Source organism: Mus caroli, chromosome 2 (genome assembly GCF_900094665.2).
Source record: "Mus caroli chromosome 2, CAROLI_EIJ_v1.1, whole genome shotgun sequence".
In the NCBI taxonomy this organism is placed as follows: Eukaryota; Metazoa; Chordata; class Mammalia; order Rodentia; family Muridae; genus Mus; species Mus caroli.
In genome coordinates, this window is record NC_034571.1 from 74,618,025 (window position 1) to 74,635,613 (window position 17,589).

The 17,589-nt window shown below is 38.4% G+C and overlaps 1 protein-coding gene across 7 annotated transcripts in view; it reads right to left on the reverse strand.

The window, feature by feature from the left end:
- Pde1a (phosphodiesterase 1A) overlaps nt 1–17,589 on the reverse strand; it is a 280,800-nt gene that overhangs the window by 73,969 nt on the left and 189,242 nt on the right. For all 7 annotated transcript variants that reach the window (XR_003835139.1, XM_029470632.1, XM_029470625.1 and 4 more), the window contains one exon: nt 12,070–12,183. Coding sequence is in view for 6 of the 7 variants with exons in the window: in XM_029470632.1 (XP_029326492.1) it covers nt 12,070–12,183 (114 nt within the window). In the remaining variant the exon portion in view is untranslated. The remainder of the gene's footprint in view (nt 1–12,069; nt 12,184–17,589) is intronic.

A 17,589-nucleotide genomic window follows, 5' to 3' on the forward strand; every position in this document is an offset into this window, starting at 1 on the left:
TTGTATCCTGGAACCTGGAGGAAGGCTATCTTGGAACACATGATTGCCTCATACATAAAAGGGGGTATAGCTCCTAGACCACAGTCTTTTGATATCATTAATTTTCTACAAAATATACCCTCATTTTTCTTTGTGCCATAATATTTTGTTATGTATCTTGGTCTATAGTGTAGTTTACCAATCCTCCTGCCTCAACGTGTAGAGTGATAGAGTTAGAAGTGTGAGTGAGCGCTGACACTAGTTTTAGACCATTTCTGTATTTCTTTTTCTGAAGCCTTATTGTGATACCCTCTACTCAAGTAGACCTCAACGTGTGTTTCCCTGGATCAGTGAAATCCTCGAGCACTGAGAATTTACTAGAAGGGGAAACTGAGCTCTAAGTAGAACCTACTGAATCAGAAATTCTTGGAGCAGACCCAGAGTGCTGTTTTACCCAGCCTTCTTAGTGGCTTCAGGAACACCAATGTTTCAAAACTGCTGTTCTCCAATCACAGCTTGCCAGATGATGGGCATCTCTCTGTCAAAGAGGCTTCTGTATTCTTCTATAGGAATAACTCAGCAGCAGTAGTTATATTTATGTGTCTGTTATTTCACTGCCAGTGAATGACATGGAACAGATGTTAGAACCCCTGTGAAGATATGCTTATTTTTTAATCTCTTGCAATGATGCCACAGATGGGAAATACTTGTATGATGCTTGGTTGCAAAATACAAAAGCCAAATTTTCACCTGAGCAGAAGTGAACAGTGAGTGCTACAAAAAGATGAGGTATATTCAGGAAAAAGGAATATGAGAATATAAAAAATACAACTCTTACTCAACCCATGGGGCCAAAATAGAAGAGAGGATGGCAGTAGGGTACTGGCAGTCATCAAACAAGAGTGATTATCAGGCTGGTGATCCCCATGGCACAAAGAGATGTGAGAGAAAAAGATGGGGAGCAAACAGGCCACACATATTTTGGAACAAGACTTGTTGATTGAAAAGAATGAGCACATGCCTCTTTAAATATTTTGGAAAATAACCTCTGCCTGATTTCCAGTACTTGATATTTGCTCAAGAATCATCAACGCTGTTTGGCTTTATTATGAGATCATTATCATTGTGCTTCATTTAATACTTTGAAGTTTAATCAACATATGTTTTATTTTCTAGAAGATATCAGTTGTTAAATATAACAATTTAACTTAGGGAGCAGACATTACTGATTAGAATTACAGTTAGAATAGGATGAGATCTTGCTGGGATTGCAGAACAAAGCTGACCTATGTGGCCAGAAGGATGCTCCCAATGACAAATGACACCAAACCCGAGCTAAAGTAGCTTAAATACAAAGGAAACACGTTATTTTCATTAAAAATAAAAACTAAATGTAGGTTAACTTTAGCAAAGAATTTTTAAAATCAGCAGGTCAGGGGATGGAGAGATGTAACAACTGTTAAGAGCACTGGCTGCTCTTCTCAAACTCTTAATTCCCAGTACCTACATGGCATCTCATAACAATCTATAATCCCAGCCCCAAGGAATCTTGAAGTGGAAACTTAAGGGTCTTTCTTGCTTTTCTTGTCTTTCGTTCCTTTCTTGTCTTTCATTCCTTTCTTTCTTCCTTTCTTTCCTTTCTTTCTTTCTTTCTTTCTTTCTTTCTTTCTTTCTTTCTTTCTTTCTTTCTTTCTTTCTTTCTTTCTGTTTTTGGAAAGTCGGTTGGATGGTGTTTTGTTGGGGCAAATACGTGAAGGAATGCTGAGACATACGTGTAATACTATGACAGACTTGTAGAGGAATGTTTAGCTGAAGTAAACAGGAGAAAGGATGTTTTGTTAAAGCAAATATGTGAAAGGACATGGAATGAAAGATTTTTTTTTTTGTTAATGACATATGTATTGGTTTGTCTTATATTGTGTACTTGAGTTGTGTTTGTTGGGACTTTATAGAGAGAAATGTATTTAAAAACTTTTGTTGGTACGTTGTAGGGGTCATTTTTGTGGAGCTGGGTTGATTGATAGAGTGATGTCAACTGAGACAGACACACATGTTGAGAGAGACAAGCGTAGAAACAAAACTGTGGAGGACATGTGACATTTGGAGGGCATATACTAAGGACACAACAGACAGTGATGGAGGCTGAGCTAGACTTGCTTTTAGAGCTAACTGTACAATGCTTATGGATCTCCCATCTTCGATACACTGAGAGGGGAACATCCAAGAACTTCTGGCATTCCTGCTGTTCTCTTCTATTGATGATTTGTGCCAAGGCCAAGGCCTCACTGTCTCTACTAGGTAGTGCCACCCCTGCTGATTCCTGTTTGCTATCCAGACTTTACCAAGCTGGACTGCTGCTGTATCCCTAAAATGTTTGTAAGTAGACCAAGCTACCACTGCTGACCTGTGAACTAAATTGCCAATTTCCAGAAAACACAGATGGGAGTTGCTCCAAAGAACCTTTTCTAAACAGGTCCACTTTCCATCTTATCCTTTCTTTTCTACTACCACTAATGGGCAGTGGGATAAAAAGGAGATTAAAGCATTTTAAAACATCATTAAAAATAAGATTTAAGGCCGGGCAAGGTGGTGCAAACCTTTAATGCCAGCACTCGGGAGGCAGAGGCAGGCAGATTTCTGAGTTTGAGGCCAGCCTGGTCTACAAAGTGAGTTCCAGAACAGTCAGGGCTATATAGAGAAACCCTGTCTCAAAAATAAAAAGAAAAACCCAAAAACCAAAACCAAAACCAAAACAAACAAACAAACAAGCAAAAGATTTAAAAAAAATTAAAGTTACAGGATAGGATGCCCCTTTCTGGCTTTCATGCGCACTATACATACAAGAAGTACACAGACATACATATAGATGCAACACATTAAAATTATAATAATGATAATAATTACTTGAGAGTGGGAGGGGCTAAAGAAGAAAAGTGAGAAAGTAAAGTGATACAATTCTAATATATTAAAACTAAAAAATAAAAATCAGATTAACAATATCTAAGGCCCAAATTCCTTTTATATCTTTTATATCACCAGTTTGCATAAACTCTTATGCTGGAGAAGTGTTTCTATACAGTGCTGGCCAGACAGGTATGAGGGCCTGAGTTCCAATCGCACAGAAAAGACAAACAAACACAAGACAAGACAAAACAAGACAAGATAAGACAAGACAAAACAAACAAAACAAAACAAACAAAACAAAACAAAACCAGAAGGTCATGCATGACATTGTGGTCCTGTAAACCCAGCACTGGGGATCCAAAGACAGCATTGTCTCTGGAGCTCGCCAGGCATGCAATCCAGTCAGTGAGAGAAGAATTGAGGAAGATACTCAATGTTGGACTCTGCCTTACACACACACACACACACACACACACACACACACAAGCACATATAATTGTTTTTAAAAATTAAGAAGTATCACACTCATACCACACTCTTCCATAAGGAAAGAAACTTTTTTCCAACAGCAATCTTTCCGGAATTCCCTTTGGGCAGAATGACATCACATTTTGATGTCTAAGCACAGTGGTTAGGAAACTGGGAACTAGTCGTTTATTTCAGACAATTTGAATTCACTCATACTGATCCTTGGGTTAAATGTCCCTGGAAAATGATATGGGATAGTTTAGGACCAAATTTTAGGGTAGATTCTATTTTAATATAAATCTAATTAAGTTAATTATTTTATATTTCAAATTCATTAACTTCTCATCAAAACTAATATTGTAACTCATAGGGTTTTTGAGAATTTCACACAAGAATATGCAATGATGTCAGAAAATTGCATAATATATTGTCTTAGATATAACTTTCAAATGACATCATGCACATTATTAGAAAAGGATAGTGTTTAAAGTAACATATTTTTAAAGATTTTATTTTACATGTCATTGTTGTGGAATCTTATTTAATATGTGAAGGTTTTGTCAATCATCTCTAAGAACAACTGGGGATAATTTTTGGTCCGTTCACATTAGTGAGGCTGTTTCTGAAGGTTTATAGAAAGTAACAAACCACAGATGGTCAGAAAAGATGAAAACCAAACAAAACTGGTGTGACTTTTTTTATTTGGCATGGTTTTCACACCCGTGTACGAGGTGAGTACAGCCTACAAACACAGCATCCCAAACAGCTTATGCCACAAAAACAGAATTCATGAAAACCTTATCATTTGTTTTTGATGATCTATTGATCTCTAGCACACACAGTTCACCTGAACAGATAGATTTTCTCAGTATTTCTTCCAAGTGAAACTGACAAAGCAAAGGCCACATTTACAAGCTTTTAAGCAAACATCAACTGACTCCTTGCTCCCTCCTGCTGGCCAGGGTAGGTTAAGAAGGACGCTTGGGGACTGATGGACAGAGAATTTCACAGCAAAAAGAGACTGATGATTCATTCATCTTCTGTGTGAGAAAAGTAATGGCTGAGGATGAACAATAACAACACAGAAGGAAGAAAGAAAAAAAAAGAAGGAAGAAAGGAGAGAAGAGAAAAGAAAAACACTTTCCCTAAAAATAGCAAGAGGAAGACCAGGAAAATAAAACAGTATCTAAACTTCCTGCCAATGGATATTCTCAAGGTCCTACCCACACCCTCATCCATGTCCTCTTGCCTATAGAACTAACAGATATATTTAGTTAATTTATTTTATTTTATTTTATTTTATTTTATTTTTAGTTTGCACAGTCAACAAGATGTAGTTAGTGGTTTTTAAGAAACACTATCTTCCTTCTCAGTGTGTTAGCAAGTGACTTAAATAGCATCCCTTCTCTTGCTTGGGATATGTGCTACATGAGCTTATGAACCTAGTCCCCCTGGGCACAATGATTGAAGATAAGCTTGTTGCCTAACCCAAACCAATCAAATACGAGGATATACTTGTTAGGTCCTGTAGCAAGGAAAACCTTTTCATTCCTTTTAGATTTGACAGTTTGCAGAAGGTTTGGAGTCTGGAAATACTGGTAATGTCTTGCTACCACTCACAGCATCTGAGAGGTCACTCCAGAACAAGCAAAGCAGATCAACCTCTGCTGACATCATCTGTACCTAGAGTCAACCTATTTTATAGGCAGCACTAGTGGGCAATTCTTTGGTTAATGGGAGCTAGTAAATCAACTGTTCTGTTTAAGTGGGCTTGGCTGAGCTCAAGTCATAATTGAAACATCCTCAAAGATGTTTATAGCTCAGCTCTCTGCTTTCCTTCTTCCCCTCTCTTATTTTCTAAGTGTGAGAGGAATACACAGAGTCAATGCCATGGTGATGTGCACAGAGAATTTTCTCTCTACCTCACCGTGGTCCAAATGCTGTGTCTCTCACTGCTCATACTTGGACCAGGATTTCTGTAACCCCTTACTCACCTGTGGTGAGCAGATGGCTCAAACTCTAACCTGCCTTTCTGATTCAATTCTGATTCAAAAGTATGGCTTACATTCATTCATTCAGGAACTCTTGGCTGTGCACTGGATAGTTCCAGCTAACTTCTTCACGTGTATGACCCCATTAATAGTTTGTTCTGTTTGTCCTTTTCCCACACACTAGCAAACTCTGGAAGTGCAATCATAATAATTTCTTCAAAGCCACCCTTGCTAACTCTACTCAACATCATACTGGAGCTAGTGGCTTTTTCCCTTTGCTGGAGCTGTATTTCAGAGGGTTAGGACTTTCCTAACTCATCAGGGTTCTCCCTGAGACATTAGATTCACCAGTTCAGGAACCCTGTGCCGTACTGTACCCAGTCCACACCCTTGTGATACATGGCCCATGCCTGTGCCACCTCCGTTCTCCTTTTGGTCAGAGTCACCCTGTGTTTCTTAACCCTTTAAAGACTTTTACCAACACAATTCCCACTTCACAGACTATTTTCACATTTCCATCCTCGCCCTTGACTGCTATTGCTAATGTAATACAGTAACCATGAGACTTGAAAAACCATTAATGGTTGGAAGGGAGAGAAACTGACATTTGAAAAGGTTTTTAAAAAATTATGTATTCAACAGAGGCTTAATTTTAACTTCTGTGCAGACGGTTCCTTTGTTTTATTGAAAAACCTTTTGAATAGACCTCTTAGTTGCACTAAAGGGAAGATTCTACTCTGACATACAGGAGACTCAAAGAACGGGATTGAGCATGACATCATCTTTGGATTAGTCATGAACAAGGCTGTCCGTGATCATGCGGGTACACCAATTCGGATTCCTTATCTTACTGGGTTTTTTTTTTTAATATATAAGGGTTTTGATTGCATTCTTCTAGCCAGGAGATTAATCTCAGGAGAGGAAGGTCTGACTAAACATTGACCTTGATGGTTCTTTTAACCTTTGGACTTGAGATTCTGAATTCATGGTAGGAAAACACACTGAAAGGCTTCCCTATGGAGTGGGGACCTGAATTCTACCAGTTTGATATAAACACTGAGAGGATACAGTGGGGTCTCTGTGAAAGGGATGCACTCTGAGTTCTGAAAGCACCCACTAGGAAGACCTGACAGCAGTTCCAAATGAGTTGAGCTTCATGAATCAGAAAGGGATTCAGCTCCTGCTTTAGAACCGACCTGTATTATTAGGACTTTAAAATAATGGCCTACATAGAGACAAACCGGTTGGAGTGAGCACTGGCTGCCAAGCAGTGGGACAAGAGAGACTGATGAAATAAGGAAATATTCAGTGGACATTCTCGCAATCTTTAAGATGGGGGAAGATAGCCAAACAGCAAAGCAATTCTAATTAGCGATGACTAAAACTACCAGAAACGCTGGGGTTAGAACTTCCCAGTTCATGTCTCTAATTGATATCCTCTGTTACAATTCAATGTTCATACAGTTAGCACATTCTTAATGCTGAACATCTTAAAACCTCATATTAGAAGCTGTGCCCTGGAGAACGGTCTGGGAGAGCTACAGCAGAGGGCAGATTCAATAGGGAACCCGTGCTAGTCTAGTCGTATTTGGCTTGAAATCCAGACTCTAAATGATCACCACAAACTACTCCCTCTAGTAACAACTTGCTGCTACTCCTTGAAGTTTTTAATCTTGATTCTGAATCTCTGTGACACCCAGCCATCCTTTTGGGGCAGGCTTGCCCACAGTGCTCCCATTGCTCTTCACCTTCCTTGTTCCATTATAAATCCCATAGGATTCTGATAGTGGCTTACCATGTTCAGCCAATGGGTGCGAGGTCAATGGAAGTTGACTGGTAAATCCCTGCACCAAATGATCTCAAGGTTCTAGCCTCCCAGGTACTCACTCGGTGTCTGCCAGTGCAACTTTTTCAAGTGCTGACTGCCATCAGTACAGTCCCAATTTAGTTCTTAACATTGCCTTTCCCAAGATAAGAACTCATGGGCTTAGCTAGAATGCTAGTTAAGAGAGGATGTGTTAGCAGGGGTTAGACCCCTTCCATCACTTTGTACATATCTTTTATTCCATGGCTGTCTGAATTTTCTCCAGAACTCCAAACTGCTCTCGGGAAATTATTTGATATTTTCCTTAGTGGGCTTAAATTCTATATCTTAATATATTCTGTAACTCAAGCATGCAAAGTGTATCACATTTTACCTGTACAATAAAAATAATGGTTACAATTCAACTATTCCTCTGCCTGGCATATGTCACATGTAGTCCTCATGTCAGTCCTTATCTGTATTTCATAATTGAGACAGCTGAGTACTCTAGATTAAATGTCTTTATTTCAATTTTGAGTGCAGGTCCTGATTGTGAATGGCCTGCTCTTTTTAAGTGCAGAGACTATATTCTAGTCATGATAATCATAAGGATGGGCTCATATTAACAAAATAAAATAGGAAGCTATAGTTTTGAGATATTAGCAAATACAATATGCAGCTGGCTACCCTGGTATTCGTGAAGTCAGGGATGCTGCTTGGGTTGACTGTGCTACAATCCAAACAAGGACACACTGATTCTTTTTAGACCACTTGGATTACAACGGTGTTACTTTAAAAAAATAATAACCTCTAGAGACACATCTGAAAGACTCACAAATTCTGGAATTTTCATACGAAAATGTCTTTTATAAAACCTCACAAATGATCATTTCCACTGTGGGACTTACAATAATCTCCATAAAAGTCGTATTTCTATTTCTATCAAAAATTTGATTTTTCCCAACAAAAATCATCTTTACAGAGAGGTTTTTGTTTGGATTTGTTTGAACTGAAACCCTGCAGTCACATTTAGTAGGCATGTGCATGCACACACACTGATTAACTAAAATTCCTGTTTTATCCTATGTTAGCCTTTTCTTAAGCCCGGTCCATTTTCAAATATCTCCATGGAACATGTACAGAATAGTTCACTTTCTTTAAAGAATCTCTAGATCCAATTTTCAGAGGCCAGGCTATCTTAAAATATTAATTGACATACAACTAAATGCTGCCTCTTTATTTTACACAGCCCACTTTACTAGAATTCCTAAGACAAGCAGCAAACACATCTCAGAAATATCCTCACCTCCATGCTTCAGGCCTTACAAAATGCATAGGATTGCCCTAAAATGTCTTAAGTACACATTTCCAGCACACAGTTGGAAGAGTCTTGAGAAGTAGTTTTAGGTCTAGCGGATGGCATGATGGCAATGCTTAGCCATAGGCTTTCCAGGGAAGACAAAGCTCCAATGTGCAGCTTTGATTCTCTCCAGGGCATAGTGTCCTACTATAGCTAAGTTCAAGGCAACAGTATGGTAACAAAAGGTCATAACTGGGAAAAGGTGAGAAACAATACCCTCTGCATACCATGGAATCTAAGAATTTGTGATCAAGAAATCCATAAAAATCTCTGAAAGTGTTTTGTGTGTGTGTGTGTATGTGTAGGTGGGTACAAGAGGATGTCAGGTCTAACTCTCTAGCTTTTTGTTTGTTTGTTTGTTTGTTTACCTTATTCCCTTGAGTTCTTTCAGTGAACCTAAGCTCTCTACCTTTCTCTGTCAGAAAACTCCAGAAATTCATTGTCCCAACCCCCATCCCGCACTGTGGAAATAGGATATGCTGCTATGCCTGATTTTCTTTCATGTATGCTGGGGATCTTCCTGCTTGAGCAGCTACTACTTTTATACATTAAGCATTTGCTCTAGTCTTGAAAATACCTATGAGTCACTGTAACTAAATGGATTAGGTTGTGAATTGTAGTTAATAACCCAACTCGAGTATCAAGATTGCTAGAGGCTCTAACTCACTCTTCAGAGTACTCTCTTGAGTACGCTATGTAAATGTTTCTGGGATTCATTGTCCTTATGCTTGAAATAGTAATAAGAGAACTTGTATCTCATTGGGCTGCTGTGATGTTTAAATGAGCTTTAGTTGCTCCCATTAGTAAAATGCAGAAATTAGTCACTCTGATTATTGCATAAGATTGTGGATAGCTAGTGGCCTTTAGACGGTCGTGTAAACTTAGGGCATTATTACTAATCTAATAAACATGATGCTGTGGAAGGGTTTAAACACAGAAGCAGGGCTCTGGGGCAATAGTTCATTTTGTGAAGCACTCGCCTGGCATGCACAAAGCCCTGGGTTTAATTCACAGCACTACAAAAACTAGAGTTTATGCAAGCCAATACATAATTCACCGTCCCAGCCCCAAACCTACACTAGAAACAACCAACATAGCAGAAGTTGAATTTCTACCATTGTGCTGAACCTTTTTTTCCTGTACTAGAGAGTAATTTTCAAATGTAAAGGATTACAAAAAGTATAATATGTAGTTAATGACTTGAGGACCATGGAGACCTAAGCCAGCAAAATAACCATGAAGTCATAATTTCCATGGGAAGGACATTATCTAAGAATGAATAAATATAGCATATGAGCACTCAAATAAAGTTTGAACATCCAGGCAAATAAAAATTACATATGCTGCAAGATGTTGTAAACCTACAAAGAAGTGTTGAATTTTAAAGTTCGTTTATAAATAAATGTACCATATAATGTCTGGTCAAAAACAGACTGAAGAACTTCAAATGTGCTATGTTCAATCAACTTGTGAACTATAAGTAATACACTTAAAAGCAAAAGTCTAAAGAACGTATAGGTACACCTTCTGCATTTAGCACACACCTGGCTCTGTCCCCTTGGAATGGACCACCTATGCCATATGTCTTCAATGAAGATAATCAAAACAACCAACTCAGGGAATGACAGTAAAGTAAAAAGGAACCTGTGTTTTTCACCTCTTAATAACTCCAAACTAGGGTGGATTGGGTGGCATGGTGGTGCATGCCTGTACTCCCAGCATTTGGTAGGCAGGTGGATTTCTGTGTTTGAAGCCAGCCTGATCTACAGAGTGATGCCAGCACAGTCAGGGCTACACAGAGAAACCCTGTCTCATAAACAAAACAAAACCACTACCAACAACAAAAAAATAAAGGAAAAAACCTAAAAGAACAAATAAATAAAAACCTGTAAACCATATTCTATGGACCAAGGATGAATCACCTATACTCTACAGCCTGCACTGGGAATCTTTCTCTAAGAATGAAAAACATTTTAATTGTGGGGTGTATAAAAGTTTAACACAGGATTCAAGAACTCCAAAATTACTTGATTAGTGAAACCAGTAAAATGAAATATCATTTGTGGTCTAATCTCCATAAATAGAAGAGAGAAAAATACAGGATAAAATATTTTAATATGTCACTAGAAAATACATTATATTCATGGGGGAATTGAGAAGATTGGGACTGAGGTGGGGCTAAGACTTTGATAAATCATTTCTTTATACATTTGGCTTGAGTCATACTGTAACAGGCAAGCACAAACTTTTATTTCAAATACTTGAATAAGAGGGCAAGACTCTTTAAAACACTTAGCTCAGCCCCTGACCACGGATAACAATACAAATGTATTGCCTGTTAGCTAGCACTGTGCGTGAAGTTCAGTACACAGAGATGAATAGTTCCAACACACCTCTACTTTAACATTCCTCACCTTCTCCTGGGTCAGACTTGACCTATGTGAACATGAGCAGAGGGGACAGGGCCTGGTAGCATGTACACACTCCTTGTCTTCTGCACACTCTACTGTCACAGGTAGGTCAATGATGGGTGAGGAGATGGTAGGGTAAAGGTCTCAATGGACTTTTCATGTTACTGCAATCTATATAAATTCTCAAATGCTGGTACTTTTATTTCATCATAGGCATTCATGAGTCCTTCGGAGATAATTAATTCAAGAGTACACCTTGGACCTAATTTTCTCAGAAATTATGACTGCATTAATGGAGTTACAGTCCTGACTTCTATATGAGAAATAAGTGCAGCCTCTCTCTTTTCCCCATTTATCAGGACTCTATAGTACACCCAGAAACCTCTTCCTAATTCCCTTTGCCTTTGACCTGAAGTCTGGAAGTATGCATTTCTGTACCTGCATTCACTCAGTTCTGAATTCAGGGGAAAATCTCTTTTTCTTGTGACTTTCACCTTCTCTGGTGGGAAGTTCAGGACCCTGCCTCATTGTTTTCTGAGTACCAGGAGATACTAGTCAAATCACTTGAATTTACAAACACCAGTGAGAGGGATGGGGGATTTGGCTGAGAGCCACAGTACTGTGTTGACAACCCTCTTCAAATAAATGTCCCTGTCCAAACCTCCTCCAACTGCCAACTATGATGCTAGGTTTGGGGCATGAGATACTTAGCTAACATTCAGAAGCCCTACACATAAGCTTTGATGAATCTACCTCACGGGTCTCACATCCCTTTTCTCATATCAGATTTTGTATTCTGAGATTATTGAAGAATACAGTTTTACATTAGTGAAAACTGGTTTAAGCCTACATAAGTCTTGTGATATTTAAAAGTCTAAGAACAGTGAAGATGAAGAAGCAAGAAATTATTTTTGCTTAATATATGTAATGTTTGACTATTTTATTATATTCAAATATTTGGGGTAAAGAATAATTTTAAAAAGAATAATATTCCATTTAACTAAATATAAGAAAATGAACTTCAAATTTTAATACGATTTTGTTTTCTTTTTCATACCAAGTAATGCTAATTTGCTTTGTAATATAGAAAGGTCAAAAAGAGAGATGAGAAGAGAAGCAATGAAGACAAAAGTGGGTGGAGCTATGACTCACCTTGTCTCATCGATGTAAACAGCTTCCAGTACTGATGCTGCATATTCGATATTCTTCTTTAGGTCAACAACGTTGACATCACCTTTCTCCAGCTGCTTCACTAAGCATCTTAGTCTATTTCCAAAAAGGAGAGCGAGAGAGAGAGAAATAGATTTTTTTAATAACCAAGTAGAAATAGCTCAGTGTTAAAACATACAAGCTAAATAAAACAGTTAACATAACTACTTCTAGGTCATTATGCAGAAATATTTTCATTTTTGTATAATTAAAACCAATCTTATTAATATAAGTAATTATTAGAAGTGATATTCATGTCTCAGGAGTATTAAAAATATTAGTATGCAGCATGATAACCGTATTCAAGACCAGTTCTCCTGAAAATTCAAGACAACATGTTCAAGACACTTTCCTAAGAATATATATTTTAGGGTTAGAATTTTATCTATGATCCTTCTGCTTTCTCAGGGCTGGCCATGTTATCTTCTGACAGCACCATGACTACTGTGACTATTATCCACTATATGAAAAACAGGCAGAAAGATGAAAGGTGAAGCTTGATTTGGGGAGATGAGCAACTCTGTCCTAGTAACCCCTCCCCTCCATGACACTCGTTTTCAGCACAGGCCCACAGCAATGGACTGAAATGCCCAAACCCAGGAACTAAGAGAAATCTTCCTCGCTTAAATCATTCCTGATATTAGTTATAGTGATAAACATTCATCAACACTAGTTTGCTACAATAGTTCTTTTAGCCAAGGTGACTCTGAAAAATACTTTCTCTTGGCATTGTCCACAAGACCATGAGTTTCAATTCTTAGAGGAACTTCAAAGTGTCGAGTGCAACTAGGTCAGGTCTAGAATGCCGATTGACACTGACTCTGGGATGATTAAGGTCAATGCTTTAGGACCCCAAATTTGAAGATAATGAATGATCTTACAGCAATAGACATTCAACATGGTGAGATAATACAAATGATCTGGATATGAGTGTGACAATTTGGGGAACTTCTAAGCATGAATTGTAAAGCATCCATTTTTGGAAATGCTTTCCTGGGGTGAAGCCACCTTGCTTGTCCAGATCCAGATCCTCTGTCCAGAGGACAGAGGACCATCAACTGCTTTCTGTACCCAACACAGATAAGCAACATGAAGACACCTTAGGTATTTCCCTAAATTGTCAGGCGCTTTCATTTCATCTCTGTTCAGAGGCGATGGCAGTACACACCTACACTTGAACACTAGCTGAAATAGGATGACTTTAATTTTCCAGCAATTTACTTTTAGTGATTTCCAATACCAAGCTTTAGAGTATTTGAGAATGAATTGAGAGCTTTGAAAAAAAATAAGGGGAAAAGGGGGAGTTGACATTCCTCCACCTGGGGAGATATTTTCTCCATAGAAAATGTCACACCTTAGTTAAAACTTCTCAAGGAGGTGTGAACTATCACACTTCCACAACACTAACTTTGTGTAATAGAATATCCGCAGACATCACAGCATGAGTTGTACATAGCAATTGACTTATACAGAGTTGACACAGCAAAACAAAGTCCACCCCCTTATGGGAAGTACAACTCTAACAAGCTCCACAGAGGGCAGTGGTAAGCCTAGCACGGAGGCTTTATGAAGCACTGTGAGAAAGGATTCGGAAACTTCTAATCCATAAACTTGAAATTTGGTCAAGCTGCCTTTCCTTTATGAAAGTACAAAGGATTTCCACTTCTCTGAACTATGGAAATATTTACCGTGAGTAAATTATCCTTGTATATTATATTATCCTTGTGAAAGTTGAGAACTGTTTGACTGTAGCTGGCTGCAGGGTATACTTTGCAAACGGTGCATTTTCTGCATAATGATGGTTGATGACTGGATAGTATTCCAATAGATATGTACCACATCTTCCTCAGTTATGCACTGCGATGGGACACTGATGTTGTTTTGATTTGAAGCTCTAATGAGTAGTATTGAATAAACATATATAGAAGTCTCATCCATACTCTGATTTCGTTTTGCTTTATATGTTGTCGCTTAGCCATCTTCTTCAAACTGAAAAGTCTCCCTCCCATGCCTAGGGAGGACTTAGAAGCAACCTAGAAGATTGTGTCAAATCTTCAGGTAAGTCTACTTGGACATTGCCAGATGGGCATTCACTGACCCAAAGGTGAAACTCAACCCTTGATAAAACTTTCTCATGCACTTGGGGAAAGAGGATGTCACCAGAGTGTAAGATTTCTGGTGAGCTGTGATTTGAGCTGCCTTCCCATGTGTCTTCACTGTCATGATGGGTTGAAGCCTCAGAAACAGTGAGCAAGATAAACCTTTCTCCTTTAAGTTGTTTCTGTCAAGTATTGAGGTCTTACAGATGAAAACATAACTAATACACAACCCTAAGAATGTCAGAGAAGGAAGATGGAGGTGATTTGTGCCAGACATCATGACATGCACCTCTAACTGCACCACTTGGCATTTAAACCAAGAGGAAGACCATAAGTTCAAGACCACTTAGGGCCACAATTACTCTCAACTTCATATGTACACAACTAAACCTAATCATGAAGAATCAAATGAATCAAAATGAAGAACTCAAGAATAAAAAAAAGTTGATACAAAACTAGAGGAGCACTTCCTGGGAGATTACCCGTAGGTGGGTTTCTAACTCAGCCCGAGTGGTCCCCAGAGAGGCATTCCATCAGTAGCCTGTTACAGTAAGAGGTTATAATATATGCACAATAAGCATGGGCATCAGAAATGTGAAATGGTTTTATAAAGAAAATTATTTCCTACCCTAAAAGACTGGCATATATTTTGGAATGATTAGAATTCCCCTTTCTTACCTCTTTTGTCTATAAGCACAAAATATTTATTACTGAGTGAACATGTATATATATATATATGAGTATAAGAATATTTATGAATAAAATTGAAAACATGATATACATACAGATGCAAAATTGTATTCAAGGTCTCCACTTTATTAGAATCTTTCACCATCATCACCATCATTAACTGCTTACATTGGTTTTGTTTTGTTTTGTTTGTTTTGTTTTTACAAGGGTACCAGATACATCTGGAAAAATACCTATCTCATAAAACCTCTGAAGATTTCTGTCCACACTTAGTAACCAAACCATGCTTTATTTATTCATTTTAAACACACACACACTGAAATATCTCCTTATTTGTTCTGACACCGAGTCACACATTTAGCAGACACATGAAGAGGTAGAAAAAAAAAGATCAATAATGAGGTGTTAAGAAAGTGTGTCTAGGATAAGGCTTGAATGTAAATGAGCTAACTAGAAATGCCTTATGTTTTTGTAGAATTAGGGAGACCTGAAAACTAAGGTTTTAAATAAAGCGAGCTGTACTTTGGATCTTAGCATTTCCAGTACCATTAGATGGAATCCTGCAATTAAAGGATAGGAAAATCACCAATAGGCTTAGGTCTTTGTTTTTAATAATTTACCTGACCTCTCTGACCACTGTGATCATAAAGAGAGCCAGAAAGAGGGAGAAAATATCTATTTGTCTAATATTTTTTGTTCAATTTTATTTTAGCAAAGAGCATAATCTTAAAAGACTCTTTGGAATGAGAAATTTATTGAAACTTAGCATCACACTATATATCATGTATAGAATAATACCTAAGGAGATGTGCAGTGTGACAAATGTGGAAGCTTAACAGTAAATGGATAAAATTTGAGATGATTTGCCTTATAAAATAATAAAATACAGGGACATTTGTTTGACTTGAAATTTGAACAATTATAAAATATTTAGTATAGTTGCACAAAAATTAAACGTTAGGTAACTACAAATATACATACTTGATTGAATTGAGAATGGTGTCTCAGTGCTTTCTAGTCTTAGTTTTTTAAGACCTACAATGGTGACGTCAATGAGAATTGTCCCCACAGGTTCATGTGTTTGAATACTTTGGTCACTATTTGGTGGAACTGTTTGGGAATGCTTAGGAGGTGTGGCCTTGTTAGAGGAACAGACTTTAAGGTTTCAACATACTGGAGCCATTCTCAGTGTACTCTCTGCTTTCTGTTTGTGGGTCTGGAAATGAGTTCATAGCTACTGCTCCAGCACCATGCCTGCTTCTATTCTCCCTGCCATGATAGCCATAGACTCCTAGCCCTCTGAGGCTGTAAGCCCCAAATGAACCCTTCCTCCCATTAAAAAAAAGGAAGTGTGTCTAAAAGAATCACATGATCTGAGGTGGTGACATCAAATAGGAAGCTCCTGGGGTGGGAGGGCACATGGAGATGAGGCACACAGGAGAAAGGGGAAGAGAAAAAGAGAACATGAAAAGTTCACTTGAAAAGTGCTTTAGCCAGGCATGGTGGCACACACCTTTAATCCCAGCACTCCGGAGGCAGAGGCAGGCAGATTTCTGAGTTCAGCCTGGTCTATAAAGTGAGCTCCAGGATAGCCAGGGCTATACAGAGAAACTCACCTGGTAAAAAGGGGCTCACAGTCACTGAACCTCCAAAGAGCATGCATGGGATGGAACTAGTTACCCCACTTCCCACATATGTAACAGATGTGCAGCTTGGTCTACTTGCTGCTCCTTCAATAACTGGAGCAGGAGCTGTCTCTGAATCTGCTGTCTGCCCTTGGATCCCCTTCCCCTAACTGGGCTGTCTTGTCTAAGCTCAATAAGAGAAGTCCTACTGTAACTTGACATACCAATGCAGGTATGTCCAGAGATGGCTTCCCCTTCTCTGAGGAAAAAAGGAGGAGGTGAGGAATGGGAGGGGAGAGGGAGTTGACTGGAAGGAGAGGAGGGAGTGGAAGCTGTGATCGGGATGTAAAATACATACATACATACATACATACATACATACATACATACGAAAGAAGTGCCATAATGAGAGATAACTCTGTATAAGAAAATAAAAAAATCAAGAAAGACAAATATTGGCACAAATGCAACAGGAATGACTAAAATGGTCAACAAGGTTGTTAAAATGCAATTTATTATAATAAAATCATAAAAAGAACACTGAGGCAATACATTTAACAAGTCTGTTAAAATGAACCTGGAGAGATACAAACTACTAAATCTCCAGAAGAAATGGATAAAAGTGAATTTGTGTTAAAAGTCCTCCCCGAGAACCAAGAGAGTAGTGTAGAAGTTGAAAGAAACTTGGTAGTAGATGGTAATGCTCACATTAAGGATGGACACATGAAGGAGAGATAACATCACAACTATCAGAATAAGAAGCTACTGAACCACTTTCAGGAAGTCCTGCCTGCCTTGAAGCCTAAAACGATATAAAGTAACAATAAAGACCCATTAGAAAATGAAATCATGGACCCCAAACTATCAGGAAATTAACACCTGTGCCTCATCAAAGCAGCAGCACCTTCTGACATAAGGCCACGCGTCATGTTCCACTGTATTGGGACCACACTCTTTCCTTCATGTTCCACTGTATTGGGACCACACTCTTTCCTTCATGTTCCACTGTATTGGGACCACACTCTTTCCTTCATGTTCCACTGTATTGG